The sequence below is a fragment of the Nyctereutes procyonoides genome, unplaced genomic scaffold (genome assembly GCF_905146905.1).
Source record: "Nyctereutes procyonoides isolate TBG_1078 unplaced genomic scaffold, NYPRO_anot_genome, whole genome shotgun sequence".
Taxonomy (NCBI): Eukaryota; Metazoa; Chordata; class Mammalia; order Carnivora; family Canidae; genus Nyctereutes; species Nyctereutes procyonoides.
In genome coordinates, this window is record NW_026575126.1 from 69,355,776 (window position 1) to 69,383,660 (window position 27,885).

At 53.8% G+C, this 27,885-nt stretch overlaps 3 protein-coding genes across 7 annotated transcripts; all 3 read left to right on the plus strand.

Moving 5' to 3' along the window:
- Positions 1 to 414: 414 nt before the first annotated feature.
- SLC12A9 (solute carrier family 12 member 9) lies at positions 415 to 9,725 on the plus strand. 3 transcript variants are annotated; one of them, XM_055340757.1, is made up of 14 exons: positions 415 to 529; positions 1,263 to 1,482; positions 1,709 to 1,843; positions 2,299 to 2,430; positions 2,875 to 3,183; positions 3,827 to 3,934; positions 4,067 to 4,178; positions 4,721 to 4,878; positions 5,001 to 5,083; positions 5,252 to 5,376; positions 5,509 to 5,701; positions 5,870 to 6,044; positions 6,255 to 6,401; positions 8,424 to 9,725. In XM_055340757.1, exons 2-14 carry the CDS (start codon positions 1,302 to 1,304, stop codon positions 9,317 to 9,319), a joined length of 2,754 nt encoding a protein of 917 aa, XP_055196732.1. In that variant the 5' UTR covers positions 415 to 529; positions 1,263 to 1,301; the 3' UTR covers positions 9,320 to 9,725. The 3 variants fall into 3 exon arrangements, with proteins under 3 accessions (XP_055196732.1, XP_055196733.1, XP_055196734.1); XM_055340758.1 differs by having other exon boundaries at positions 415 to 525; XM_055340759.1 differs by lacking the exons at positions 1,709 to 1,843; positions 2,299 to 2,430.
- A 297-nt stretch (positions 9,726 to 10,022) lies between these two features.
- Positions 10,023 to 13,848, plus strand: TRIP6 (thyroid hormone receptor interactor 6). Its single transcript, XM_055340760.1, has 9 exons — positions 10,023 to 10,275; positions 10,535 to 10,662; positions 10,749 to 10,874; positions 11,142 to 11,519; positions 11,837 to 11,930; positions 12,040 to 12,209; positions 12,878 to 13,056; positions 13,347 to 13,467; positions 13,578 to 13,848. The coding sequence occupies exons 1-9, from the start codon at positions 10,167 to 10,169 to the stop codon at positions 13,707 to 13,709; spliced, it is 1,437 nt and encodes a 478-aa protein (XP_055196735.1). The 5' UTR covers positions 10,023 to 10,166; the 3' UTR covers positions 13,710 to 13,848.
- An 889-nt stretch (positions 13,849 to 14,737) lies between these two features.
- SRRT (serrate, RNA effector molecule) lies at positions 14,738 to 27,864 on the plus strand. Of its 3 annotated transcripts, none has more exons than XM_055340486.1 (20): positions 14,738 to 15,025; positions 15,293 to 15,432; positions 19,558 to 19,686; positions 19,940 to 20,086; positions 20,344 to 20,532; positions 22,437 to 22,606; positions 22,738 to 22,922; positions 23,106 to 23,204; positions 23,289 to 23,406; positions 23,596 to 23,753; positions 24,641 to 24,702; positions 24,805 to 24,883; positions 25,139 to 25,327; positions 25,647 to 25,820; positions 25,911 to 26,064; positions 26,532 to 26,725; positions 26,890 to 27,046; positions 27,229 to 27,330; positions 27,448 to 27,571; positions 27,672 to 27,864. In XM_055340486.1, exons 2-20 carry the CDS (start codon positions 15,311 to 15,313, stop codon positions 27,745 to 27,747), a joined length of 2,628 nt encoding a protein of 875 aa, XP_055196461.1. In that variant the 5' UTR covers positions 14,738 to 15,025; positions 15,293 to 15,310; the 3' UTR covers positions 27,748 to 27,864. The 3 variants fall into 3 exon arrangements, with proteins under 3 accessions (XP_055196461.1, XP_055196462.1, XP_055196463.1); XM_055340487.1 differs by having other exon boundaries at positions 27,241 to 27,330; XM_055340488.1 differs by lacking the exons at positions 27,229 to 27,330; positions 27,448 to 27,571; positions 27,672 to 27,864 and having other exon boundaries at positions 26,532 to 26,681; positions 26,890 to 27,019.
- Positions 27,865 to 27,885: the final 21 nt, after the last annotated feature.

A 27,885-nucleotide genomic window follows, 5' to 3' on the forward strand; every position in this document is an offset into this window, starting at 1 on the left:
CGGTACCCTAGAGACATTCCCGGGTTCGAGAGGCTGGAGGAATAGGATTCCGGAAGGCGCCGAGCGACGTGGCTCCATGTTCCCGGCGACGCACCTGGGCCAGGTGTCACGGCCCCGCCCACCTGCTGTTGCCTTCTGCGGTCACCGCACGCCCCTTTCAGTGGCGGCTCCTCCCGGCACCTACCCGAGCTCGGGAGCTTGTTGGCACCGGGGTGATGGGCCCCTGAGGAGCCGTGGCCTACACGGTGGGCTCAGGGGCGACCCAGGGGCGCATCCCCGGCGCACGTGGAGCGGGAGCCGGAGCCGCGCCGGCCCGGGGAGCCCAAACTGGGAGGAGCTTCCTGGGCGCGCCCACGGGGCGGGGCTGGGCCCGGGGACCAATGGGGCGCGTGGGCTGGGGGGGGCGGACTCCGGGCCTGGCATCCCGGTAGCTGCAGCTGGCTTTTCCGGCACCCGCGCCCCCTCGGCAGATAGCGGACCCCCTCCGGCTCTCGGGGATCGCCCCCGGGCGGCTGAGTCCTCTGGGTGGGTGAGTGAGCGCCCTGCCGCACCCGGGCTGTGGGGATGCGCCTGGCCGGAGAGAAGCGGATCTCGGCCCCCTCCAACCCGCCCCGGGAGAAAGTGGGCAGGCACCGGTGTGGGGGGGGAGGACCCACCTTGTGTTGCTGGCCTGTGTCTTTGTTTTAGTAGTCGAGGGGTGTGTTTGGGTTGGTCGAGATTGGAGGGCGTCTCGTGTGAGTGGGAGGAATCTGGTGAGGCTGGGGGGAGAGGGGCTGGTTTGAAATGGACTGAGGGAGAGGATTGATGGAGGGCAGGGCTTTGGAAGATTTGGAAATTTCGCGTTGCCTTGGGTGAGGTGATCGCTTGGGGGAGGTGGGAAGGGGACAGCTCAGGACTCCGGAGGAGGAGGTGAGGAGGGTTTCCTGCCCGGAACTCACTTCCCTTTTTGGGGGATTTGTTTTCCTCTTGCAGGGCTAGTTGAAAAGGGAGAGTATCTTTGCCTCTTCCGAAAGCCATTGCCATCCTAGTCGCAGGGACATGGGGGGATGGGGTGGTCCCCAGGAGCTGGGAGGGGACTTGGTACCCAAATGCTAAGAGTGTGGAGTCTGTCATGGTCCAGGGAAGTGGCAAGGACCAGTCTGTCCCTCAGGAACTCTCTGAGTTGCAGCTCTCCCTTTTGGGGAAGTTTTCAGGTGTTTGGTTAGAGATGTTTTGAGAGGCTCCATGGAGATGCTTTCCATTAAGCAAAGTGTCTTCTGCAGGCCTCAAGACCCATTGGTGGCTTCTGCGTGCTCTCTGCCATGGCCAGCGAGAACTCTCCCCTGCTGGCCTACCGGCTCCTGGGAGATGAAGGGGTTGCCTTCTCTGCCAATGGGGGCGGGGGCGCTGGAGGGGCATCGGCCCGGAAGCTCTCCACCTTCCTGGGTGTGGTGGTGCCCACTGTCCTGTCCATGTTCAGTATAGTTGTCTTTTTGAGGATTGGTGAGTGGGGTGGTGGAGCTTCCTCAGGGGTACAGTGGAGTGGGGGAGGGGTGGGACTGGGATGAGGTGGGGGGAAGGGTCCTGGGAGAAGTGGGTGGATGAAGGGCTTGGGGAGAGGGCTCCCCGTGGCCTTGTGTTTAGCTCTGGCCCTGCAGGTAGCTGATGACCAGTGTGGTGCAGGGATGCATGAGCCACCCTCTGACCTGCTTTGCCACTCCTGTCCCAGGGTTCGTGGTGGGCCATGCTGGGCTGCTACAGGCTTTGGCCATGCTCCTGGTTGCCTACTTCATCCTGGCGCTCACCGTCCTCTCTGTTTGTGCCATCGCCACCAACGGAGCTGTGCGGGGGGGTGGAGCCTACTGTATCCTCCAACACTGATGGACTGGGGTCTGGGCTCTTCTGCCTGGTAGGGAGGAGGAAGTGCAGGGGCAGGGCAGAGGGAGGCAAATTCTAATGAATGTTCAGCAGGCAGGCTGATATGAGGAAGGTGACCAACTTGGCCTTACGTTTGTTAGTGCTAGTCTCCTGTCCACCAGGTGTCTTCCCAGCTGTCATTTTGGTTCTCCCAACAGTCTTGTCAGTTAGGTAGTTCATTTTAACAGAAGAGGAACCTGGAGCTCAAGAGTATTAGTGACTTGTGTAGAGCCACGTGGTTTGGGAACAGCTGCGCTCGGCCAGCTTGACACGGGGGACAGTCCTGATGAAGTCCTTTCCCTGGGGGAGACAGGGCTGCAGAGTGCTTTGTGCCCAAACCCTTCGTCCTGCTCCATTTCACTCTCTTTTCCCTTAACACTCACCCCCTGCTTCCACTTGTAGTCATGATCAGCCGGACCCTGGGGCCTGAGGTTGGGGGCAGCATCGGCCTCATGTTCTACCTGGCTAACGTCTGTGGCTGTGCCGTCTCCCTGCTGGGGCTGGTGGAAGCTGTGCTCGATGTCTTCGGGGCTGGTCTGTGCTCCAGGCGGCTCTGCGGGTTTGCAGGGTCCAGGGATTCTGGGATCATGAGGGAGAGAGCCCTCTTTAGAAGAAAGGCAAAGTGGTCCATGAGCTTTCTTGAGTTCCTCTTGTGATTCCAGTCTCACGTGGACATCTGAAAAGATTGTCCTGGCTCAGAGGCAGCTTACCATCCGGTTGAGGAGGCCACACTAAGATGCCTAAAGTCAATGAGCGAGATTGGTGGTATCCACCAGGGAGGGGTAGGATGCTGGAGGTACAGTTGAGTTGGGGAGTGGGAGAGATAGCCTCTGAGGACAGTGGGGCCAAAGAGGGGGTTTGTTCCTGCTTTGATTCATGGTTGGGATCCCTCCAGGGGATCTGGTCTTTTTTTTGGGGGGTCTGGTCTTTTTTTTGGGGGGGGTCTGGTCTTCTAAGTCTCTTCCTTCTTCTTTGTAGACTCCTCACCGTCCAGTGGGCTTCAGGTCCTGCCTCAGGGCTACGGTTGGAGCCTGCTCTACGGCTCCCTGCTGCTGGGCCTTGTGGGTGGGGTCTGCACACTGGGGGCTGGACTCTATGCCCGTGCCTCCTTTCTCACGTTCCTGCTGGTTTCTGGATCCCTGGCCTCGGTGCTGGTCAGCTTTGTGGCTGTGGGGCCCAGGAGCATCCCCTTGGCCCCTCGGCCTAGCCCCAATGGCTCCTCCCCACAGCCCCAGGTCGGCCACTTCACTGGCTTCAACAGCAGCACTCTGAAGGCCAACTTGGGTGGTGAGCTGGGCACAGGGGTGACAGGGTTCTTGGGGTAAGGGGTAAGCCTGTGTGTGGGCCAGGCCCTTGGGATCCCCAGATGAGAACAGATATCAGAGAGAATCAGGGGCAGAAGGTCAGATCTCAGAACAGTGCAGGTTATTTAAGATCTGGATAGTGTGTTTGGCCCAGTAGAGCGCCAGAGTGACCACGAGACGGTTCCTGCCTTAGAGGAACTTTTTTAGCTGGAGAGATAAAACGGCCATTCAGGAAATAATTAAATAGCACAATAAGACCGAGAATGATGCAAGTGGATGAGAATCAGGCGAGGAGTTGGGAGGAGGGAGGTCTGAGTATGTGCTGGAGGTGGCTGGAGGTGGGTTGGGGAATTCAAATAGGAGTGAGAGGGAAGGTATCTCAGGTAGGAGTAAGGGTGAAAGCTGGGAGGGAAGAATGAAGAGAATGGGAGCTAGAGGGGGGCGGAGAAGGAGATGATGAGGCCAGCTGAGCCAGGGCCAGTTGTGGGTTGGAGCCAGGGTCTTGGGGAGGGCAGTGGGGGAGACATGGGGGTTTGGGGCATATGAGGACAGGGTGGCAGGGCCAAGATTGCCGAATCCCTATGAGTGATACCAATGCCCTCTCCTCCTTGGGAACTATCCCTCAGCTGGCTACGCCAAGGACTACACCACGGGGGCTATGATGACCTTTGCCAGCGTCTTTGCCGTTCTCTTTAATGGCTGCACAGGCATCATGGCGGGGGCGAACATGTCAGGTGAGAGTCCCTGCCTGACGATGCCTGGGCCTGTGGGGTGGCCACCCCGTGCCCCTGTGGGAGTGCTCAGGGCTCCAGGATGTAGGGGATGGTGGGGGGCTGACATCTGCCCTTCTGTTCCTCTCCCTCCAGGGGAGCTGAAGGACCCCAGCCGGGCCATTCCTCTGGGCACCATTATCGCCGTCACCTACACCTTCTTCATCTACACCCTGCTTTTCTTCCTCTCCAGCTTCACCTGTGACAGGTGCCTGGGGAGGGGCTAGCCAGGTGCTCGAGGGGGTAGAGTGGGGTGGCAGAATGAGGCTGCCACACTTGAATCACCTAGGGCAGCAAAAGCTGGGGGGCAGGCACCCCAATTGTCAGGGTGCAGACTGTTTTTCCCACTGGGAGAGAGAAGGAGCGGCCACCGCCACTGATGGGGACAGCTGCCTAAATGCTGGTAGCAGGCCCGTGGCCAGTATTTGCTGTGTCCCTCGGACTGTTGTAAGTGCTTGGCTTGGGGGTGGGGGATGGCTCTCTAATCATTCGGTATTTCCATAAATATTTGGTTTCTTGTGCTGATACTGTTAGGAACGTCCACCACGTGATTAAACCCAAAGTAGCCCAATGATAACCAGCAAATACCATGTCTTTCCCTCTGGGCACACATGATGTGGTACAATGGGCTTTGAGATCGGGGCTGGGTCAGTTGAGAATACCCAGCTCTTCACGTAGAGTCAGCACTTTTCTCACAGAGGCCCTGGGATGGATGCACATGTTATCCTGTCCTCCTCTCTCTCCCTCCAGGACTTTGCTGCAGGAGGACTACGGGTTCTTTCGTGCCATCAGCCTGTGGCCTCCACTGGTGCTGATTGGTATCTATGCCACATCGCTCTCAGCCTCCATGAGCTCCCTCATCGGGGCCTCCCGCATCCTCCACGCTCTGGCTCAGGATGACCTCTTTGGTACGCTGTCACTTCCTCCTTGACCTGCTCTGAGCTCCCACATGCGCTACCCACCCCCCCATGTCTGTCTCAGTTTCCATTTGGTCCAGGCTGATGTGTCTGTCACATTTCTATTTGCACAGGAGTAATCTTGGCGCCGGCCAAGGTTGTGTCTCGGACAGGGAACCCGTGGGGGGCTGTGCTCTATTCCTGGGGCCTGGTACAGGTAAGCCTTCCTTTCAAGCTGTCCTTCTCCTTCCTCTAAGCCCCTCCTGGTTCTGCTCCCAGGACCAGGAGGGGCTTGGGGGTGGGCTGGGAGAATGAACGAAGAGGCAAGATGCATTGGCCTTGGGGAGGGGATGCATGAATGCCCAGACTCTTGGTCCACGTCTAGCTGGTACTCTTGGCTGGGAAGCTGAATACACTGGCTGCTGTGGTCACTGTCTTCTACTTGGTGGCCTACGCTGCGGTGGACCTGTCCTGCCTAAGCCTGGAGTGGGCCTCGGCCCCCAACTTCCGGTGAGAGGAGAAGATGCCTGTGTCCCTGCAGACAGAGGGAGGAGTGGGATGGACTCTGTCCAGGGGATGGAGGTTGGAGATGGAGTGGAGTGGCAGGCCCTGAGTACCCTTCCTTCTCTCCCCTGCCCCCAGCCCCACCTTCAGCCTGTTCTCCTGGCACACCTGCTTGCTGGGGGTGGCCTCCTGTCTGCTCATGATGTTTCTCATCAGCCCTGGGGCTGCCGGCGGCTCCCTGCTTCTCATGGGCCTGCTTTCTGCCCTGCTCACAGCTCGAGGAGGCCCCAGCAGCTGGGGCTACGTCAGCCAGGCCTTGCTTTTCCACCAGGTTGGGGGCCTTGGGAAAGGGAGTGGGGAGGAGCCAGTTTGGGAACACCCCTCTCCCCCAAGTAGGCCTCCTTTTGCTGTGGCTAGAGTCAGGGTTTTTGTATGAGAGGTAGTGAGTGGGGGCTGCCCCCTTGAGCCCTTCCTTTCCATGCCTCACCCCTGCCCTCAGGTGCGAAAGTACCTGCTCCGGCTGGATGTCCGGAAGGAGCATGTGAAGTTCTGGAGGCCCCAGCTGCTGCTTCTGGTGGGGAACCCCCGGGGTGCCCTGCCTCTGCTGCGGCTGGCCAACCAGCTCAAGAAAGGGGGCCTCTATGTACTGGGCCATGTCACCCTGGGAGACCTTGGTGAGTCGCCCTCTGTCCCCCCACCACCCCCAGCTTCCTTTGTCTTTCGTCTCAGATGCTCTTGGTATTCTTTGGGTCCAGAGGCCTCATGTTTCTTCCCCAGTGATGCTTCCAATCTTCCCAGACCTTTTTCTTTGGCCCGTTTGGGATTTGGATTCCAGGAGATAGTACATGGGTTTGGCTTACATCTGCTGCATCCCGTCTCTGCAGACTGCCTGCCCTCAGACCCTGTGCAGCCCCAGTATGGGGCATGGCTGAGCCTGGTGGACAGAGCCCAAGTAAAGGCCTTTGTGGACCTCACCCTCTCACCATCTGTACGCCAGGGGGCTCAGCATCTGTTGCGGATCTCTGGCCTTGGTGAGCTACCCCTCCCTGGGTCCCCTTGGCCCCCTCTGTGGCCCCTTTCAATCTCTGGTACCATCCCCCTGGAGAGTAAACCACAGATTGAAAAGCCCAAAAGGAACTCAGGGTCTAGTGGAGATAAGATGCCATGCTCAAGTTCAAAGATAACAGATAGTGTGTGATAGTCTTGGAGGAGATGCTTAAGGACTGGAGATGGGTGCCATGGACACTGTTGTTTTTTTTTTTTTCCTGACCCCAAAATTAGAGTATAAGCTCTGAAGAGCATGTTGTATTTCTGGGGACAATGGGAGAATTATTTGAGGCTCGGGGGTTGCTCTAACACATCTAGGGCAGATGATTTCTAGCCATCCGACTTCAAGACCACTATGCACTGATGTGGCTCTTGACAAGATGGTATCTCAGCTGGGGCTTGGAAAGGGCAGAGAAGGAAGGCGTGGTGTGACATGGCCTCCGGAGACCGCAGAGGATGCAGAGGGTGTGTGGGGCCAACACTTTCTGAGTGAGTGGGATTCCCTGCCTTATTACTTTGCCTCAGTGCCAAGGCCTCCAGCCTCAAACCCCAGCCTCCTGCAAATCCGTGCTGGGCTGCCACCTTCTTTCTCAGTCCCAGGCAGGTGACAGTTCCCTCCCTGAGTGTGTGATTCCTTCTCTGTTCAGATCTGGCTAAGGTTCAAGTGTTGGACAATATTCTGTTCAGAGTAAACCAGAACCCTGGATGATGCTCAGGAAGGGGTGACTAGTTTAATTTGCAAGATCTGCTGGAGTTCCCACCTGCAGGGATGTTCTAATAAGTCAGGCATTATTACATAGACTCTGAAGCATCTGAGACCCCGGTCTCTTCTCAGACCCACCTTTTGTGGGGGAAGCTGTGGCAAGAGACCACGACTTCAAAAAAAAAAAAAAAAAAAGAGAGAGACCACGACTTCTACCACATTTATCCCGAGGAAAAATGATTCCAATGAAAGGAAAGGATTTCCTCTAAATAGTAAGTCCTCTTGGAGTGCAGAACTTGATTTATTGGTGGATTTTGAGCAACCCATTCGTTTTACGAGAAAAAGCCTCAGGCAGGATCTCAGAGTCTTTCTGTAAACTCAGCCCTGTTAAAGTGAGCCTGGGGGGCCAGTTATCCAATTTCACATTCAAAAATTTAAAAACCAGGAGCTGTCCGCAGGGACTTGGGGCATTGTGTTTGCTACACACACACACACACACACACACACACAGGCTCAGAGGCTCAGAGAATGGGCTCTGGTGATGGGCACACTGTGTTTACCTGTGGATCCCAGTATCTACCAGCTATGAGCCTTGGGGCAAGTGACTTCACTGCTTTGTGCTTCAGGTTGCTCATCCGTGAAAGGGGTGAGTAAAGAGTCTCTACCTCACAGTGTTGCTTTAAGGATCAGATGAGTTAAAACACAGTGCTTTCAACAGGACCTAGCTCTTGGTTAGTGTGCAGACCGTAGCTGTTTCTTCCCCAGGGACCATGCTTTGGACCCGCCATCATTAGGGCCCTGCAGTGGTAAGAACAGACCAGGCCAGTTCTCATCCTCCCCCAGCGGAGTCTGGGGTGCTGTTTCCCTGGGGGATGAGCCCACAAGCTTGACTATTGCTTGCTCAGGGGGTCTGGTCTACCAGTGGAGTCAGACCCTCATCTCCCATCATGAAAAAGAAAGGTGTGCTGCTAGAAGCTTGGGGTGGAGGCATCCTACTGCCATGGTCCAGAAGTGCTCATTAGTTAAGAAGAATTGCTCCTAAGGCAAACTTTGCGTTATGTTTAAGTGGGGGAAGATTAATCATGCAGTTACAACAAATAAAAGTATGCAAAAGTAATAAGGAAAACTAAAAGTCATTATGCAAACGTGCAGCCTGGAGAGCCCAAGCACTGTACAAATGCCATGCCTGATGGCTGACGTGTGTCGCTGTCAGCGTGTACAAGTGGGTGCGTATTCGCGTGGTGTAAACTCAGCCTGTGAGTCTGATTCCTGTCTCTTCCCACCTCCCCCTCTCTGCTCCCAGGTGGCATGAAGCCCAACACTTTGGTCCTAGGTTTCTATGATGATGCTGCACCCCAGGACCACTTCCTGACAGACCCAGCTTTCTCCGAGGCTACTGATGGCACCCAGGAGGGTGGGTCCCCAGCCCTGAGCACTCTGTTTCCTCCACCCCGGGCTCCTGGGAGCCCCCGGGCTCTCAGCCCCCAGGACTATGTGGCCACAGTGGCAGACGCCCTCAAGATGAACAAGAATGTGGTTCTGGCCCGGGCCTGTGGGGCCCTGCCCCCGGAGCGGCTGAGCCGGGGCTCAGGGGGTACCTCTCAGCCACATCACGTGGATGTGTGGCCTCTCAACCTGCTGCGGCCCCGGGGTGGGCCTGGCTACGTGGATGTGTGTGGCCTTTTCCTGCTGCAGATGGCAACCATCTTGGGCATGGTGCCTGCTTGGCATAGTGCCCGGCTCCGGATCTTCTTGTGCCTGGGGCCTCGAGAGGCCCCCGGGGCGGCTGAGGGGCGGCTCCGGGCACTGCTGAGCCAGCTGAGGATCAGAGCCGAAGTACAGGAGGTGGTGTGGGGTGAGGGGGCTGGGGCTGGGGCGCCGGAGGAGGAGGAGGAGGAGGAAGGAGACTTTGTGAATGGCAGGCGGGGAGATGCTGAGGCAGAGGCGCTGGCATGCAGTGCTAACGCCCTGGTTCGGGCCCAGCAGGGGCGCAGTAGAGGAGGAGGGCCCGGTGGGCCTGAGGGTGGGGATGGCGAAGGTGGGCCTGCCACAGCCCTCACTTTCCTATACCTGCCTCGGCCGCCAGCCGATCCTGCCCGCTACACTCGCTACCTGGCGCTACTGGAGACTCTGACCCATGATCTGGGCCCCACGCTACTCATTCACGGAGTCACCCCCGTCACTTGCACTGATCTCTGATGCCCGGGGCCTGGAGCAGAGGGTGCCCAGGTCCAGTGACCTGCTTTGATTAGTGGATTCAGAAGGGAAGGGCAGCCTCCCGCCTGCTCCACGTGTGGGGTGTGGAGCCCTGTGGAAGTACTAGGGGATCCTGGGCTGGGGCACCCCTCTGTCCCTGTGAGAGGGGCTTTAGTGCACTAATGCAGGGCAGCTGTGTCCCCACCACGCTGGGGGAGAAAGGCAGCAGCCCTCCCCACTGGCCTCCCTTCCTTCACCGGTGCCTTGATGGAGGCTGGGTCTCTGCTTTGACTCTCGGCTACCTCAGTCTCCCCTTGCCCAACAGACTCGCGGACCCCTGAGGTTGTGATGTTTTTGTTCTGTTTTATTTTTCTAACCGCTGAACGTGAATAAAAGACCAAAACACTAAGGGCTGGCCTGGCTGAGCACTGCTAGGGGCGGTAGGTGGAGCGGGAAGAGAGAGATCTGGTTGGGGGAGTGTGGGAAAGAGCAGCGCTGGAGCGCGTCCCAGCGGCGAGGTGGCCATGTGCGGGACTTGGGGCGCCAGTCTGGGGGAACGAGTGAAACGGAGGCAGCCTTGGAAAGCTCTCCCTGCTCGGCGGGAGGGGGCTGACTGGGGGAGGGACGGCAGCTTAGGGCCTAGGGGGCCACGTGACCCTCCCCCAGGAATGTGGTGACGTCACCGGGGGCGTGGCTGTCCCCAAAATTGGGGAGGAAGGGGAAAAAAAAGGCCAGAAAAAGTTTCTTTCCTGGAGTTCCAAACGAGGTGTGGGACGGAAGAAGGGGTCAAGACCAGAGTCTTGGGGCTACGTGCGGCCTGACCGCTGTCTAGAGTCTCCTGATCCCGGCCATGTCGGGGCCCACCTGGCTCCCCCCAAGGCAGCTGGAGCCTGCAAGAGCCCCTCAGGGGAGAGCGCTCCCCCGAGGTGCCCCGGGGCCGCCGCCAGCCCATGGAGCAGGTAAGGCAGCCCCAGTGCCGCCAAGGAAGCCACTGGCCATTCTGAGCTCACCTTCGCCTTCTGGTTCCTGCCTCCTGCCCCTGGCTCGTCTCTGCCACCCCTTCCCTGAAGCCCTTCCGGCTTCCTGCTCCTGCTCTGTTCTGGGACTCCAAGTGTGGGGGGGGGAGGGGAGAAGAGGGACCCATGAGGGCGGCCTCCATAAGTGTCACCCTCCCCTCCCTCCCCATCCCCACCTTGGCTCTCTTTTCCCTCACCCTAGCACATCAGCCCCACCCCAGGGTCAATTTTTGCCCCCTCCCATCTGAGCAGTGTTACCAGGCCCCCGGGGGACCAGATGATCCGGGGTTCCCCTGGGTGGGGTGCCATGGAGCACCCCAGCGCTCACAGGTGAGAATTGGAATTGGGGGTGGGTGGGAGGTGGGGGCACCCGGGGCAAGTGACTTGAATTCTCCCTGCTTTTTCTTCATCTCCAGGGGCTCCCCCCAGACAGGGGGGCCTTGCGTCCAGGAAGTCTGGATGCCGAGATAGATTCGCTGACCAGCATGCTGGCTGAGTTGGATGGAGGTCGTGGTCCTGCCCCACGGCGGTCAGACCGGCAGGTGACTTCCCTGTCCCACCCCTGTTCCTTGTCTCCTGCCTTCTTCCACACTCCCCATCCTGGTCCTTTCCCTAGATTCTCAACCTGGTACCCTTCACCCTTGCCCCCATGTGTGATACATGCAGGAGTACCACATCATACTAGATTGTCAGCCTCTTGAGTGCTTGTCAAAGACCAGCACTACCTTGGGGACACACACACACGTGGGAGGGCCCACAAGTGTGTGTCCTGGAATGGGCCTTCTCACTCCTGGTCTGTTTCTCCCCAGGCTTATGAGCCCCCTCAGCCCCATGCCTACCGCACAGGCTCAGGCTCCCTGAAGCCGAATGGAGGGGGTGTTCCTATTCCTCCCCAACAGCTCTCAGCGTCTCCCTATGGGGGCCCCACTCCAGCCTCCTATGCTACAGCCAGCACCCCCGCTGGCCCTGCCTTCCCTGTGCAAGTGAAGGTGGCACAACCAGTGAGAGGCTGTGGCCCTCCCAGGCGGGGGGCCTCTCAGGCCTCCGGGGCCCTCCCAGGCCCTCACTTTCCTCTCCCAGGCCAAGGTGAAGTCTGGGGGGCTGGCTATAGGAGCCACCATGAGCCAGGGCCAGGGGTTAAAGAGGAAGCTGCAGGAGGAGGAAGAGGAGGCGCGTATGGGCCCCAGGTAAGCCCTAAGTATTGGGATGTGGGGTCCTCGTGGACAACTGGACACTGATTGGGTGGGGTGGGGGTGGTGTTTAATGTCCTGGTTGCAGAGTCCTGGGGTGTCGGAGTTCTGGGTCCCAGAGATGTGGCGCTGGTCAGGAAATATAAGAGGGAGGTGCTGGAGCTGTACACTGGCTCCTGGAGGTGCACCCCTGGGCCCCAGGCTGAGACCTCGTCAGATGAGCTTTCTGGGTGGAACTGCCTGGTCCCCTTCAGGAAAGTCTGACAGCATAGGGAGCTGGAGGTAGGGCTGAACCCCTGACTTCCCCCTTTCAGGTCCCCCTGAACCAGCCTCCTGAGGAGGAGCTTGAGAGGCTGACGAAGAAACTGGTGCATGACATGAACCATCCTCCCACCGGGGAGTACTTTGGTGAGCTGACCTGAGGTGGGAAGGGGGGCAGGGGACTGGGGAGTCAAGGGGACAGCGAATCCACCTTCCATTCTGCATGCTGATTGACCCTGTCCCTCCCTGTCCCCAGGGCGGTGCGGCGGCTGTGGGGAAGATGTGGTTGGGGATGGGGCTGGCGTTGTGGCCCTGGACCGGGTCTTTCACGTTGGCTGCTTCGTGTGCTCTACATGCCGGGCCCAGCTTCGGGGCCAACATTTCTATGCTGTGGAGAGGAGGGCGTACTGTGAGAGCTGCTATGTGGTGAGTGGGTGTGCTGGGGGTGGCCTAGGTGCTGGAGTCTGTAGCAGGAGGCAGGAGGCTTTCCATCTTCCATCTTGGAAACTAGATGTCTAAGCACACGAGAGGGACAGAATTCAAAGGTGGGGGATGCCTGGGTGGCCCAGTGGTTGAGCATCTGCTTTCGGCTCAGGTGGTGATCCTGGAGCCCTGTATTGAGTCCCATATTGGGTTCCCCACAGGGAACCTGCTTCTCCCTCTGCCTATGTCTCTACCTCTCTCTCTGTGTCTCTCATGAATAAATAAATAAAGTCTTAAAGGAAAAAAGAACTCCAAGCTGGGGGAAACCGATGTGTAAGAAGGAAGGAATTAGGAAAGTAGTGAAATTACTGGCTGCTGGAGGGAAAGGACAACAGTTCCTTACAAATGTGACATTTATCTTGAGTTAAGGGAATATGTTAAATTCCCACACTGCTGCCCTTGTGAAGCAGCTGGTACTACTGTAGGAAACGGAAGTTGAGACTGGATCACTTCTGTAGGAAGCTACAGTACTGGGACTTAGATCTGTTCAGGGCCACTTTTCACTGAATCCCTTGCAGGCTATAAAAACAGGTGGGTAGGCCAGCAGGGTGCCTGCCAGCCACGGGCCTCCTCAGCCCCGAACTTGCCACCCTTCCTTTCTAATTCGCTAGGCCACCCTGGAGAAGTGCTCCACATGCTCCCAACCCATCCTGGACCGGATCCTGCGGGCCATGGGGAAAGCCTACCACCCTAGCTGCTTTACCTGTGTGGTGTGCCACCGTGGCCTCGACGGCATCCCTTTCACAGTGGATGCCACCAGCCAGATCCACTGCATTGAGGACTTCCACAGGTCAGACTGGGTCTCCCGTCTTTCTCGAGACATCTGACCTTCCCCATGTTCTTCATTTCTCCTTTATGTCCCAGTACCAGCTTCTCCAGTTTCCCACCCCTGACTTTGTCTTTCTTGTTACCGTCACTGACTTTGTCTTTCTTGTTACTGTCACTCTCTCTTGTGAGAGCCAAGACCATCCATCCCTCTGGCCTCTCCTGTACCTTGCATAGTCCACCTTCTCTGGGCTGCACTGTTAGTCCCCTCCAACCCAGGGGCTTGACAGCCTCTGTTGTTCCCTTCCACCCCAGGAAGTTTGCCCCACGGTGCTCAGTGTGTGGTGGGGCCATCATGCCTGAGCCAGGGCAGGAGGAGACGGTACGAATCGTTGCTCTGGATCGCAGTTTTCACATTGGCTGTTACAAGTGCGAGGTCAGGGGGCCCGGGCAAGGGGAATGGGAGATTCTTGGGGTCTGGGGTGCTGGGAATGGTAGAATCCAGGGCTCTGGCCCTATAGAAAGCTCTTGCTTCTGTCTTAACAGGAGTGTGGGCTGCTCCTCTCCTCCGAGGGCGAGTGTCAGGGCTGCTACCCGCTGGATGGGCACATCTTGTGCAAGGCGTGCAGTGCCTGGCGCATCCAGGAGCTCTCAGCCACCGTCACGACCGACTGCTGAGCCTTCCCAGAACCACCTGTTACGTTTCCCCTTCCCATCAACTACCCTCCCTGACATCTATCTTGACAACTGTGTCACCAAGTACTGTCTCTTCTTCCTCCAATCATGAAATAATAATCCCTCAAGAGTTTACAAAACACTTAAGTGTATTGTCTCATCTGATTCTCACAGCAGCCGAATGCAAACACATTTGTGGTGACCGCGTTTTTACAGAAGCGATCTCAGGTTGCATGGTTTCCTAATGCAGTACCAAGATCAGAACCCGGGTCTCCTTAGACCTAGGTTTTTGCAACTCCATTCTACACTCTTGCAAACGTGGTGTAAAGACACCCTTCCTCTCCGTGCTTGGAGTGAGGCTGCAGCATACTCCAAGGAGGCGGCCTTCCCTGTTCTTCAGCCTGGGCACTCCACTCCCTGATCAAGGACTTGGCGTTAGCTCCTGGGGTGGTGGTGCGTTTTCTCTGGCGCAAGCTGGTCTCCGCCTGTTGATCAAGACCTCAACCTATAAACTATCCCAACCAACTACTGGTTGGGGATAAGACAGATCTGCTGCCTTCGCCTCTTACGAAGAACAAACAGCAGTAACAGGGTTTTGCAGGTGGTTAAATACCGAGGCGGCAATAAAGCATGGGTCCCTGGCGCAGCACAAAATGGTGGGAGATGCTTTAAAATGGTTGCTCTATCCCGCTAAACGCCTGCATTCCCCAGCTCCCTGCCCTGCGCCAGAAGCAGGGGAAAGCAGCCCCACATGAGGGCAGGAGGCGCCCCGAGCTGGGTGGTTGGGGGGCAACAACTGGACACGAACTGGCTCAGATCCCCAGATCCCGGACACATCTAGCCAGGGAACGACCTTCGACCTCCGCGGGAGAAAGTTCTTTACGCCCAGGGGCCCTACCGCCCTGCCGAGGCCTCGTTTGGTCCGTCTAGGCTTCCGTAATCCCTCCCGTCGGCGCAGTTTTCGTCCCTGAAAGCGCGCGAGACTTCCGAGTTCCCGCCCCCTTCCCATCATCCCCCAGGGCTACCAGCCTCTCGCCCTGCCTGCGCTTTAAGTTCCAGTTCAGGCCGCGGGGGAGTAGCCTGTGGTTGGGGCCTCGTTCCGCCGGTGACGCAGGCGCTGCGCGAGCGGCGCGCGCCTACCGCCCATCCTCGGCTGTCCCACTTTCTCTTCGTCTCCTTGGCCTCCTCGCTGAGAGACCCGCGTCTCCCTCTCGCCGTCCGCGCCGCCCTCGTCGCGCGCGCGAAGCAAGAGGCAGGCCCAAGTCTCCTGGAAAACTAGCCTGCGGGAGCGCGAGGCTAACGGCCGCGACCGCTCCCAGGTGGGGGAGGGGCGGGGCCTGGAGAGCCGGGGCTGCAGCGGCAGGGCGGGAGCGGGTTCGGGCGGCCGGCGGGCGTGGGCTGGGAGACCCCGGGCGCCAGTGGAGTGCGGGGGCGGTCCACCTGTGCGGGCGGCGAGCTCAGCATGGCGCGGACAGCGGAAGGCTGGCCTTTGCGGGGGGAGGCGGGCGTGCTGCTCCTGAGCGGTTCCGGAGCCTTTCTCCCCTCGTCATTGTTCCGCACCCTGACCACCCGTGTCCGGGCTCCAGGTCCCCTCAGAGCGCGCCATGGGTGACAGCGATGACGAGTATGACCGAAGGCGCAGGGACAAGTTCAGAAGGGAGCGCAGCGACTACGACCGTTCTCGGGAAAGAGACGAAAGACGTCGAGGGGACGATTGGAATGACCGGTAAGACTTTTCCTCGGTTTTGCCCCCTTGCCCCGTTCTATGGCACTCCATTCTCATTGCATCATCGCCTTTATTAGTTTTTTTTTTTTTTTTTTTTTTTTTTATTTATTTATGATAGGCACACAGTGAGAGAGAGAGAGGCAGAGGGAGAAGCAGGCTCCATACACCGGGAGCCCGACGTGGGATTCGATCCCGGGTCTCCAGGATCGTGCCCTGGGCCAAAGGCAGGCGCCAAACCGCTGCGCCACCCAGGGATCCCGCCTTTATTAGTTTTATAGGGCGAACCGCATGCAGTCGTTTATACTTGACCGTTTCGCTGTTGGTTAAAGAGCTAGACGTGGCTCCATTTTTGAAATGTTCACAAGGTCAAAGCAATAGACCTAACAGAGTTTGGGAAAAAGTAATATTTATATCTGTATTTAAGATGCATGCGTTTTATTGTTTGTAAGTTATACATCTAAAAGGTTGATTCAGAGAAAGTAATGTCTTAGAGTTGACTCCACTGGAGAGATTTTCAGACCAGACCTGTTTCCCGGCAGAATATGGTTATATTTCTTGTGGTTGTCTTCCATAAAGTCAGAAAGTGTTTGTTGGACAGGTAAGGTTAAGTTAATTGATTAGGTTTGACTCAGCTGGTCGTTAGCTTTCTGGGATGTTCTTGAGTTAAATATCATTAAGGTGTTTCCGATGAACTAATCAAGATCAGAAAAACTGGAAGATTTTTTTTTTTTTTATTGAAAAGACATCACAAATATCAGCAATATCAGTATATCAGTGCTGATGGCACTTGATTTGGAAACATTACAGAATATTTTGAAAAATGAGTTCAGTAAAGCATTCAATCTGTATAGCCAATATATTTCTTCACTGTGGAGATTATGTGGCACTTTTTTCCCTTGATGTTTTCTAAGAGAGAAAAAAAATCAAAAGTGTTCTGAATTGTGAAGATGGGTAAGAAGTGGTTATCGTGATTAGATAATTTATAGTTTAGGGCTTGGAGTGGGGGGCAAAATGGCCTTGGGTGTGCTGCAGTTGAGTATGTATGAGAGATCATCATAAAGATGGTTAAGTGTTGAAGGAGTAAATCTAAGGGAGGGAAGTAGTAGTGGTGGAGGTGATATGTCAAAGAGCATGAGAGGAAGGTGACACTTGGAAAGATGACTAGGAATTCCCCCAGGCACGGTGGAGTGAACACTTTGGATTTGGGGACATAATATTGTGTGCAGAAAGGAGCCAATAGGGATCCCTGGGTGGCGCAGCGGTTTGGCGCCTGCCTTTGGCCCAGGGCGCGATCCTGGAGATCCGGGATCAAATCCCACGTCGGGCTCCCGGTGCATGGAGCCTGCTTCTCCCTCTGCCTGTGTCTGTGTGTGTGTGTGTCTCTCTCTCTCTCTCTGACTATCATAAATAAATAAAGAAAAAAAAAAACCCTTAAAAAAAATAAAGGAGCCAATATTCTAATTTTTATTTAATTTTTTTTGGTAGTGGTTCTCAGCCCCCCAGTGGCTCAGTCAGTTAAGCATCAGACTGTTTATTTTGGTTCAGGTCATGATCTCAGTGTTAGAATGAGCACTGGGCTCCATGTTGTTCTTGGAGCCTGCTTAAGATTCTCTCCCTCTCTCATTGCCCCTTCCTCCTCCAAAGAAAAAGTGATTAAGTACGAAAACTTAAAACCATGATAGTACCAAATGCCAGCAAAATGGACCATTTGGAACTCTCATACACAGAAATGTGGTCCACAGACTATAAAGATCTGCGATGTTAGAACTGGTTTTTTTTTTTTTTTTTTAAGGTTTTATTTATTCATTAGAGAAACAGAGAGAGAGAGAGGCAGAGACCTAGGCAGAGGGAGAAGCTGGCTCCCTGTGGGGAGCCTGATGCCGGACTCATCCCAGGACCCTGGGATTACAACCTGAGCCAAAGGCAGATGCGCAACCACTGAGCCAGCCAGGTGCCTCTGGAACTATTTTTATAGCAGCTTTAAGGTAGTATTTTTTTCACTGTATTGACATTTGCATTGTTGATGTCATAGTATTGGTGGGAAAACTGCTGGTGTCTTAGTACAAATTAAGGCAGTGACACAAGCAGTTTAAAAAGAAAAAAAAGCTGGTTTCACTTAATGTCTTTAATGAAGCAGTACAATTTTTAAATTTTATTAAGTTGGATACACACGATGAATAGGAAGTATGCATAGAGCACTTATATCACATTTGGGAGTACAGTGTTTTTTTTTTTTTTTAAGATTTTATTTATTTATTCATGAGAGACTCACAGAGAGGCAGAAACACAGAGGGAGAAGCAGGCTCCATGCAGGAAGCCTGAGGTGGGATTCGATCCCGGGTCTCAAGGATCAGGCCCTGGGCTAAAGGCAGGCACTCAACCTTTAAGCCACCCAGGTGTCCCCAAACTGTTAATTCTATATGGGTATTCGATATTTTCTTGGAAACAGACTAAGACTCTATTACTCCAAAGAAAATTGTTAGTTTTGTTGCTAGTGAGGAAGTGGAACTTTCCAGTGAAAACTAGAATTTTGGAAAACTTGTACCTGTGATTTTGACAGCTGCTTATTACTTTAAGACTCTTTTGATGAGATAGGTAATGATATTAACGAATATATTTTGATACTGTATAATGAGAAATGTCAAGAGCCACTCAAAGAGCAAGGTTAGAACAATGGATTTAAATGTAGTGGAGCACAGAACGTTCACTGATACTCAGATTCAGTGCTGCAATTTGCCTTTAAGAAACTTGTTGGGAAGCCTGGGTGGCTCAGTGGTTGAGCGTCTGCCTTTGGCTCAGGTCATGATCCTGGGGTCCTGGGATGAGTCCGGCATCAAGCACCCTGCCGGGAGCCTGCTTTTCCATCTGCCTATGTCTCAGCCTCTCTCTCTCTCTCTGCATGTCTCTCATGAATACATAATATCTTAAAATAAAAACTCTCGTCATATCTTGGGTAGTATCAAAGAATATCCCCAGGTACCTCAAAAGACTGTTGATGAAAATATATCCTTTTCCAGTTGTGTATCTGTGAGGCTAGATTTTCTTTATATTTTTCAACCAAACAACATATTACAACAGATGAATGTAGAATATGAGAATTCAGCTGTTTGTATTAAGTCAGGTCTTAAGAGGATTTGATAAATGTAAAAAACAATGTCACTTTTCTCATTAAAAGAAAGTTTTTTTTGGAAATAGATTTTTTTTTTTATAGAAAAGATGTAATTTGTGTTGATACAGAAGTTGAAATTAGTAGGTTTTTTAAAAAAAATTATTCATGAAGGACACAGAGGCAGAGACATAGGCAGAGGGAGAAGCAGGCTCCCTCTGGGGGAGCCTGATGCACGGGACTCATCCCAGGACTCCAGGATCATGGAGGAGGCCTGAGCCAAAGACAGATGGTCAACCACTGAGCCCCCCAGGCGCCCTGCAGTAATTTTAAAGGATGTGAGGTGGGGGTGGCAGTCCCAAGACCAGAAGTTTGAAAACCATTGGGCTATAGCAAAGGATGTTCTTTATTTGGTTAAGGTTGGAATGGTGGTGGCTGGTAACTGGTGGAGGGACTGGAATGACAGCAGGAACCAAGGTTTTGAACAGTGTTGTATACTGGCATTTAGCAAGGAAGGGCATGGCATGATGATATTTGTGTTTGAGAACGATCACTTTGACAGAAGTGGTAGGGACCATAGATGAGTACACCAGATGCTATAGTTAAAGGAGAAATGACTAGGGTCAGGGCACCCAGATGGGGGCAGTTTGTGGACAGGGCAAGTAAGAGAACAGCTTAGATAGGCTCTGAGGCAGAGGATTAACAAGCCAATAGCCCACATGAATAGTGAGAGTGACACTTGATAAGTTAGATATCTGGTTATGGTTGATATCCTCGCTCTTGGGGAAACCAGAGGAGGGAAGCAAGCTTGGGCTCGAAGTGGTAGGAGAAGTAGCTCTGTTCTAAGATGTTGAATTTGAGGTGGCCATGGCTGGCTAGTTGGGGATTGTAAGAGTCTTTTTTGTTTAGAGAATAATTTTATAATTGTAGGCTTTTAGTTTGGTGTCTCAGGAGAGGAAGGGCCTGTGCAGGAGCATGACCAGCTGTATCTTCTTACTGTTATTCATTCTTATTGCCAGAGAGTGGGACCGTGGCCGGGAGCGCCGCAGTCGGGGTGAATATCGGGACTATGACCGGAATCGGCGAGAGCGCTTTTCTCCTCCGCGCCATGAGCTCAGTCCCCCACAGAAGCGCATGAGGCGAGACTGGTGAGGTGGCAACAGTTTCTCTGGCTTCTCTCCTTAGCCTCAGTTCCACCTGGTCCTGGCTCTCTTTCTTCACTTCCGTTGAGGACTTTGTCATTTCCTTTTCTCGGACTTCCTGTAAACCCATCTTTTTTTGATCTTTAAACCCTTGGGTGAGAGACCACATTGCATATTCCCCTTCCTCTGCCCCATCCTCCTTCGTGCTCTGGAGACATGATTCCCTTCTCTGTCTGACTTTTGTGTCCCTCACCCTCAGGGATGAGCACAGCTCTGACCCATACCACAGTGGCTATGAGATGCCCTATGCTGGGGGGGGTGGGGGCCCTACTTATGGCCCCCCTCAGCCCTGGGGCCACCCAGACGTCCACATCATGCAGCACCATGTTCTGCCTATCCAGGCCAGGTAAAGACCTGGGTTCTGGGGTTCTTGGGAAAAGGGAGATGTTCGGTTTGGGGGATGGATTAGGGTTGCCAAAGACTGTGGCTGGAGCCAGGGAGTGGGTTAGGTACAGAAAGGAGTGCCTATGTAGGGGGGTGGCAGTTGGTGCCGGGGGTGGTGTCCATGGTGAGCAAAGGAAGGGGGCAGCTGGCTACCTTGGCCCCCCCATCCCCCCACCCTCTTCCCCCACAACCAAGACTTCCTGACCGGGCCCCCCCCAGGCTGGGCAGCATCGCAGAGATTGACTTGGGTGTGCCACCACCGGTGATGAAGACCTTCAAGGAATTTCTTCTGTCGTTGGATGACTCTGTGGATGAGACAGAGGCTGTAAAGCGCTATAATGACTATAAGCTGGATTTTCGAAGGCAGCAGATGCAGGATTTCTTTTTGGCTCATAAAGATGAGGAGTGGTGAGTGCCCCTGTTTTCCTGCTGTCTGTTGCTTAGCATGTTTTCCCTGGCCCCGCCAGTGGAGCCTGCAGCCCTGTCCTCTTCCCATTTTCCCCAATCCAGAACTTCCTGGGGGTGGGGGATGGGAAGTACAACAGCATTTGCTGATGGGTTCTCCTCCTCACTTCAACGTCTGCCACGGCCTCCCACCCCACCTTGCTTCCCCTCTGTCCTCAGTGAGTGGGACACCTCCAGGCAGCTGGCCAGAGCCACCTGTTCCCTTAGGGCAGCAGACAGACTGCTTCCCACTTGCTGGTATTGGGTCATTGTCATCCCTGATCGCCGGGACCCTGTGTGGCTGTGGTGTTCTCCCAAAAGCAACGAGTGAATCCAGACAAGAAAAAGCAAAGATCTCAGGGTCGTTTGACAGAAAAAGAATTTTAGTTTTTTTCCTTTTGTGGATGTTTTAATTTTAATCAACCATCTTTTCCCCCCTTCCTGCTCCTCCTCCTCCTCATCCTCTTTCTGCTCCTCCTCCTTGAAAAGAGCCAGAACTGGGAACTACACCCGCTCATCGACGGAGCTCGGAGCAAACCCACCTCCACCCCCACCATACCCAGCCCATACATGAGCCCCCTGGGCTGAGCTGCGCTGCCCCGGCCAGGCAGACAGGCAGGGCACTGCTGTGCACAATGCAGCGGTTTAGCTGAATGTGATTGCTCAGGCAGCTAGTCAGTCAGGGCCCCCACCGCGGAGTCCCGCGGGGGTGGGGCATCTGGGCCGGGACGCCCCAGCCAGGAGCCAGCCGGTGGCCCACCTGCCAGCATGGGCCCTGGGCGCGGCTAGTTAAATCTTGAGCTCTGTTTGACCAAGCGGCCAAGGTAAAGATCCTGGAGGTGATGCCTGCGGCTTTCCTTTCCTCTCACGCTCAACTTGTGGTTCTGTTTTGTCTGTCACTGTCCTCTCTTTCTTCTTTCTCCTTGTCTTGGTCTCGTTCTCTCATGTACCTTTCATTCTTTTTTGGTCCCTGTACTTGCTCTTTGCCTAACACTTGTTTCCTCTGTTTTGTTTTGTTTTGTGTTTTTTTTTTTTTTTTCATTTTCTTTGGCCTTTAGTTTTTCCCTTTGTTTTCAATTTCTGGGACTTTGTCACACTTTCCCTTTCTGTTTTTCTCATACTCTTCATTTCTTTTGTTTTTACCCCCTCAAGGTCCTATTTTAAATGTTTCCTTTCCATGCTCCACCCTAATCCTGCACCCCTTTCCTCTCTCTCTCTCTCTCTCTCTCTCCCTCTCTCTCTTTCTCTCTCTCTCCCTGTGGGCAGTACCTGAGGTTATAAGGGCACTTCAGTTTCTCCCTTTGATCTTTCCCTGTCCCTTCACCATCTGCTTTTCTTCCCAAGGGGGGAGAAAACAACTCTGCCTTTTTTGGCTTTTCCTATCGGTGCATTTCAGGTTTCCCTCTGTCTTCCACCTAGGGATGGAGGGAGTTGGTGGGAGCAGTCCTTTTAATGACTAGCTCTTGGGTTGACAAGGAGAGGGAGGTTCTCTGGGATCTACTATTTCCTTAGCCTTCCTCTTGGAAGCTTTGGGAAACTACAGTTTTTTAAGTTAGTGTTTCCCAGAGACACAGGGCAATCATTCTGCCTCTCTAACCCTGGCCTTCCCCTTTAGTCATGGCTTTTCCCAAATCCAGAGCTCTTAGTTCCTGGCTCTCCCCCAAATCTTCTCAGAGCATAACCTCTGGTTCCTTTTGGGGGTATTGGGTGGTTCTAGTGTACCCTTCTCCCCAGTCTTTCTGCTTTCATGGTTTTTTGTGGGTGTGAGAGGATGGGGGCTAAGCCCTGACTTGCCTGGGCCCCTCCCCATGTCCTGGCCCTGGCATCCAGTGACTATTTTGTCTCTTCCCTCCCCACTTCCTTCCCAGGTTTCGGTCTAAGTACCACCCAGATGAGGTGGGGAAGCGTCGGCAGGAGGCCCGGGGGGCCCTGCAAAACCGACTGAGGGTATTCCTGTCCCTTATGGAGAGTGGCTGGTTTGATAATCTTCTCTTGGACATAGACAAAGCTGATGCCATCGTCAAGATGCTGGATGCAGGTATATGGATTGGGAGGGGAAGAGGGTGTCTGGTGACCCAAGATCTTGGTTTGGAAATAGAAGTCAGTTGATAAGCAAGAGGCTGAAGGCCAGGACCCTTGGATTGTGACCTTTGCTCCCTTTGTTGGTAGCTGTGATTAAGATGGAAGGAGGGACAGAGAATGATCTGCGCATCCTGGAGCAGGAGGAGGAGGAGGAGCAGGCAGGAAAGCCTGGAGAGCCCAGTAAGAAAGAGGAAGGCCGGGCTGGACCAGGCCTGGGGGATGGAGAGCGCAAGACCAATGATAAGGATGACAAGAAAGAAGACGGCAAACAGGTCAGAGTGCTGGGCTCATTGGGTGCTGCCTCTGAGTTCCTAGGGAGGAGGAAGGTGCAACTTCAGTGGTCAGGGGGCCTGGTGGGTTGTGTGCTGGGTCCAGGAGAGGTGGAGGGCTAGGGAGGGGGCCCTCTGATAAAGGTTGAAGGGGAGATGGACATGCCCGGGATTGTCTACCTGCAGGCTGAAAATGACAGTTCTAATGATGACAAAACTAAGAAATCCGAGGGTGATGGGGACAAGGAAGAGAAGAAAGATGACTCTGAGAAAGATGCCAAAAAGGTAGGGTATCTCTTGCCAGGCGGTCATTGTCAGATCCCAGGTCCTGGTTATCTGATTCCCCTCCTCTTGCTGTGGCTCTCACAGACTAGCAAGAAGCGGAACAGGAAGCACAGTGGTGATGACAGCTTTGATGAAGGCAGCGTGTCAGAGTCCGAGTCAGAGTCAGAGAGTGGCCAAGCTGAGGAAGAGAAGGAGGAGTCTGGTAGGTTTTATCTTTTTTTAGTCCATTCTCTTCCTTTTGAATTAGGGGTAGGGGAGGTGGGAGTGGGCAAAATTGATAAGGGCCGGCCTTTGGGACATGGGGGTGGGGGGGTGGGGAGTTGCACCACTTCTTTCTTCCCCTCCAAAATCAACAATAAATATTCACCAACTTCCAACACTTCCTGCATAGAAGAGGCACTAAAAGAAAAGGAGAAGCCCAAAGAAGAAGACAGAGAGAAGCCTAAGGACACTCCTGGGTTGGAATGTAAACCTCGGCCCCTCCATAAGACTTGCTCCCTCTTTATGCGCAACATCGCACCCAACATCTCTCGAGCCGAGATCATTTCTGTGAGTGGGGAAAAGCAGTACTGGCAGCAGGAATGGCATATTTGGTAGCAGGGAAGGGGAGCTGGTGAGGCGGGGGGAAGATAATATGGTTCTGCTTCTAACATATACCCATTTCTCTAACAGGGAAGCCTCTTCTCGTGGGCCCTTTGTGGGCTGGCCCTCGATTATACCATTTGCTTCTAAGTGCTTTTACTCTTTAAAAATTTATTCATGAGGGATCCCTGGGTGGCGCAGCGGTTTGGCGCCTGCCTTTGGCCCAGGGCGCGATCCTGGAGACCCGGGATCGAATCCCACATCAGGCTCCCGGTGCATGGAGCCTGCTTCTCCCTCTGCCTGTGTCTCTGCCTCTCTCTCTCTCTCTCTCTCTCTCTCTCTGTATGACTATCGTAGATAAATTAAAAAAAAAAAATTTATTCATGAGAGGCAGAAGATAGAGGGAGAAGCAGGCTTCCTGCAGGGAGCCAGATGTGGGACTTGATCCCAGAACCCCGGGATTACACCCTGAGCTGAAGGCAGATGCCCAACTGCTGAGTCACACAGGCGTCCCTTAAGTGCTTTTATGATTATTATTTTTTTAAAGATTTTATTTATTCATGAGAAAGAGAGAGAGGCAGAGACACAGGCAGAGCAAGAAGCAGGCTCCCCACAAGGAGGCAGATATGGGACTCAGTCCCGGATCCTGGGATCACACACTGAGCCAAAGGCAGGTGCTCAACTGCTGAGCCACCCAGGCATCCCAAGTGCTTTTATTATTAAGCCCTTTATTGGTTTTTCCTTACTTGAGGAAAGATTCACAGGCATTTCTCAGGGTTCTGAGTACACAGGGATTGGAAGAAGTGAGAAACGCTGAATTACTCATTGGGGTTTCTATTCCTCTGTTTTTCCAGCTTTGTAAAAGATACCCAGGCTTCATGCGTGTGGCACTGTCAGAGCCCCAGCCTGAGAGGAGGTGAGGAATGGAGATGAGAGTGACCCTGTATACCTTGGAAATAGGTACAGGGGGAGGCTAATGGCCAGTATCCCAGGGTTATGCTGACCGTTTCTTCTGTAGGTTTTTCCGCCGTGGCTGGGTCACCTTTGACCGCAGTGTTAACATCAAAGAGATCTGTTGGAACTTGCAGAATATCCGAGTAAGTGCTGGGACTGGGTTCTCTTGTAATGTACGCCACCCGATTCTTTGATTCATTTGTTGTGCTCCCACCCATCTGTTCAGTCTGCTCACATTAACTGTGTACTGGTGTCTGGCCTAGGTGCTGTCCCTGATAAGACCCTCCTGGTCCATGTTCTTGGGGAGCTCATGTTCTAGTCACTGGTCTTGTCACTAGGGCTAGTCCCTTGAGCTGCTGCTTCTCGGGCAAGTTTGGTGAGCTCTGTGTTCCCTCTAGCTCCGGGAGTGTGAGCTGAGCCCTGGTGTGAACAGAGACCTGACCCGTCGAGTCCGCAACATCAATGGCATCACTCAGCATAAGCAGATAGTGCGCAACGACATCAAACTGGCTGCCAAGCTGATCCACACGCTGGATGACAGGACCCAGCTCTGGGCCTCTGAGCCTGGGACACCTCCTCTGCCAACAGTCAGTGACTCCCATGGAACTTTTTTAAAAGCAGCCAGTACCATATCGTCTGTGATAGGCACCTCTGGTCTTGTCAATGTCTTGTAGCATTGACCTCCAGTTCTTAATACTCGGTGTCTGCGCAAATCCTCCAGCTTCCAACAGAATGTACTGACCTTAGTTATGGTTTATTGGCTAGGATAGAATAAATAAAAGATAAATAATGAAGCAGTGTTAACAGGCCAAATGAACCCTGGATTCCTTTCTGCTTTAGCTTCCTGGGCTACCTGCCTCAAGAGTTTTCTCTGCTTCACTTGCCATTCTTCTTTCTCTCTACCAGAGTCTGCCCTCCCAGAACCCAATCTTGAAGAATATCACTGACTATCTGATTGAAGAAGTGAGTGCGGAGGAGGAGGAGCTGCTGGGGAGCAGTGGGGGGGCTCCCCCTGAGGAACCCCCTAAGGAAGGGAACCCAGCAGAGATCAATGTGGAACGAGATGAAAAACTGATCAAGGTGCCAGCAAGAGCAGGCGGGCAGGGCCCTGGCTTGGGGCAACAAAGGGGTTAGAAGAGTATGGTGAACTCAGATTTTTATTTCCCTCAGGTTTTGGACAAACTCCTTCTCTATTTGCGCATTGTGCATTCCTTGGATTATTATAACACTTGCGAATACCCCAATGAGGATGAAATGCCCAACCGCTGTGGCATCATCCATGTTCGGGGGCCTATGCCGCCCAACCGCATCAGTCATGGAGAAGGTGGGCTCCCAGCTTCCCCATTTCTGATTCCCTTTGGTTTCCCTTTCTTCTTGGCTGCCTCTGGTCTTAGATCTGTTCTGGTAACTGCCCTAATCCCCCTCTGTTTTTTTTCCTTAGAATTTAATCTTTAGGGATCCCTGGGTGGCGCAGCGGTTTGGCGCCTGCCTTTGGCCCGGGGCGCGATCCTGGAGACCCGGGATCGAATCCCACGTCGGGCTCCCGGTGCATGGAGCTTGCTTCTCTCTCTGCCTGTGTCTCCGCCTCTCTCTCTCTCTCTGTGACTATCATAAATAAAAAAAAAAAAAAAAAAAAAGAATTTAATCTTTATAACCCAAGGTGGGGCTAAAACAATCCTGAGATCGAGTCACATGCTCCGACTGAGCCAGCCAGGCACCCCTTATCCCTTCCTTGTTTTCTTGCTCCTAATTCCCTTCTCCACTCCACTGTTCTGTGTTCCCAAACCACAGTGCTAGAGTGGCAGAAGACGTTTGAGGAGAAGCTGACTCCATTGCTGAGTGTACGGGAATCTCTTTCCGAGGAAGATGCTCAGAAGATGGGTCGCAAAGACCCTGAGCAGGAAGTGGAAAAGTTTGTCACCTCTAACACCCAGGAACTGGGCAAGGATAAGTGGCTATGCCCTCTCAGTGGCAAGAAATTCAAGGTCTGGGATGTTAGGGAGTTGTGTGTTAGAAGTGTGGGTGGAGGGGGTTGAGCCAGGAAGCCTCCTCAGGCCTGGGGTCAAATTGGCTCTGGAAATAGTGGGCTGGGAGGTTAATTATCCCTTCCACATTGGTTGCTCTGCTCTGACTTTCTTTCTTTACCCAGGGCCCTGAGTTTGTACGCAAACATATCTTCAACAAGCACGCAGAGAAGATTGAGGAAGTGAAGAAGGAAGTGGCATTTTTTAACAACTTTCTCACTGATGCCAAGCGCCCAGCTCTGCCTGAGATCAAGCCAGCCCAGCCACCTGGCCCTGCCCAGAGTAAGATACGATCCATGAGGGTCTGCCACATTCCCTCTCCTTTGACTATTAAAGGACTTCTGGTTCTTATATCTTGGGATTCTCTGAAAACTTTCTATCCCACTCTCAGGAAGTGTTTCTAAAAGCCAGTTGTCATTCCCCATCTCCCCCTCCCGCAGTAATTCATGTTCCTGTCCATGTTGTACTCCCCCCAGGCCTGACCCCGGGACTCCCCTACCCGCACCAGACTCCCCAGGGCCTGATGCCCTATGGTCAGCCCCGGCCCCCCATCTTGGGGTATGGAGGTAAGTATAGGGGAGATGTGAAAGGGCTTATTAGTGACTGAGGGCTGGGAGAAAGGAATCTGAACCCAGGTAGAGTTGGGGTCACAGGTTTCAGCTCAACACTGATCTCTTTCATAGCTGGTGCTGTACGCCCTGCAGTCCCCACGGGAGGGCCTCCATACCCTCATGCCCCCTATGGTGCTGGCCGAGGGAACTATGATGCCTTCCGAGGTCAAGGTTATCCTGGGAAGCCTCGGAATAGGTGAGAATGAGCTAAGATGTTCAGACTTCCTTGCCCCCTTCAGGCTCCCATTCAGAGAGCCTCAACTCTCCTCCCATCTTACCTCTTTTGTATCTCACAGGATGGTCCGAGGAGACCCACGGGCCATCGTGGAATACCGTGACCTGGATGCTCCAGATGATGTGGACTTCTTTTGAGCCATTTACTTTTCCTCACTCCTGGTATCGTCTAGAATTGTAACTGCCTCATCCCATCCAGCTGAGAATTTTTTTGTACGTCCAACCCTACTGCCAATAAAAGCACTTCCATAGTGATTGATTTATACCTCCCCAAAT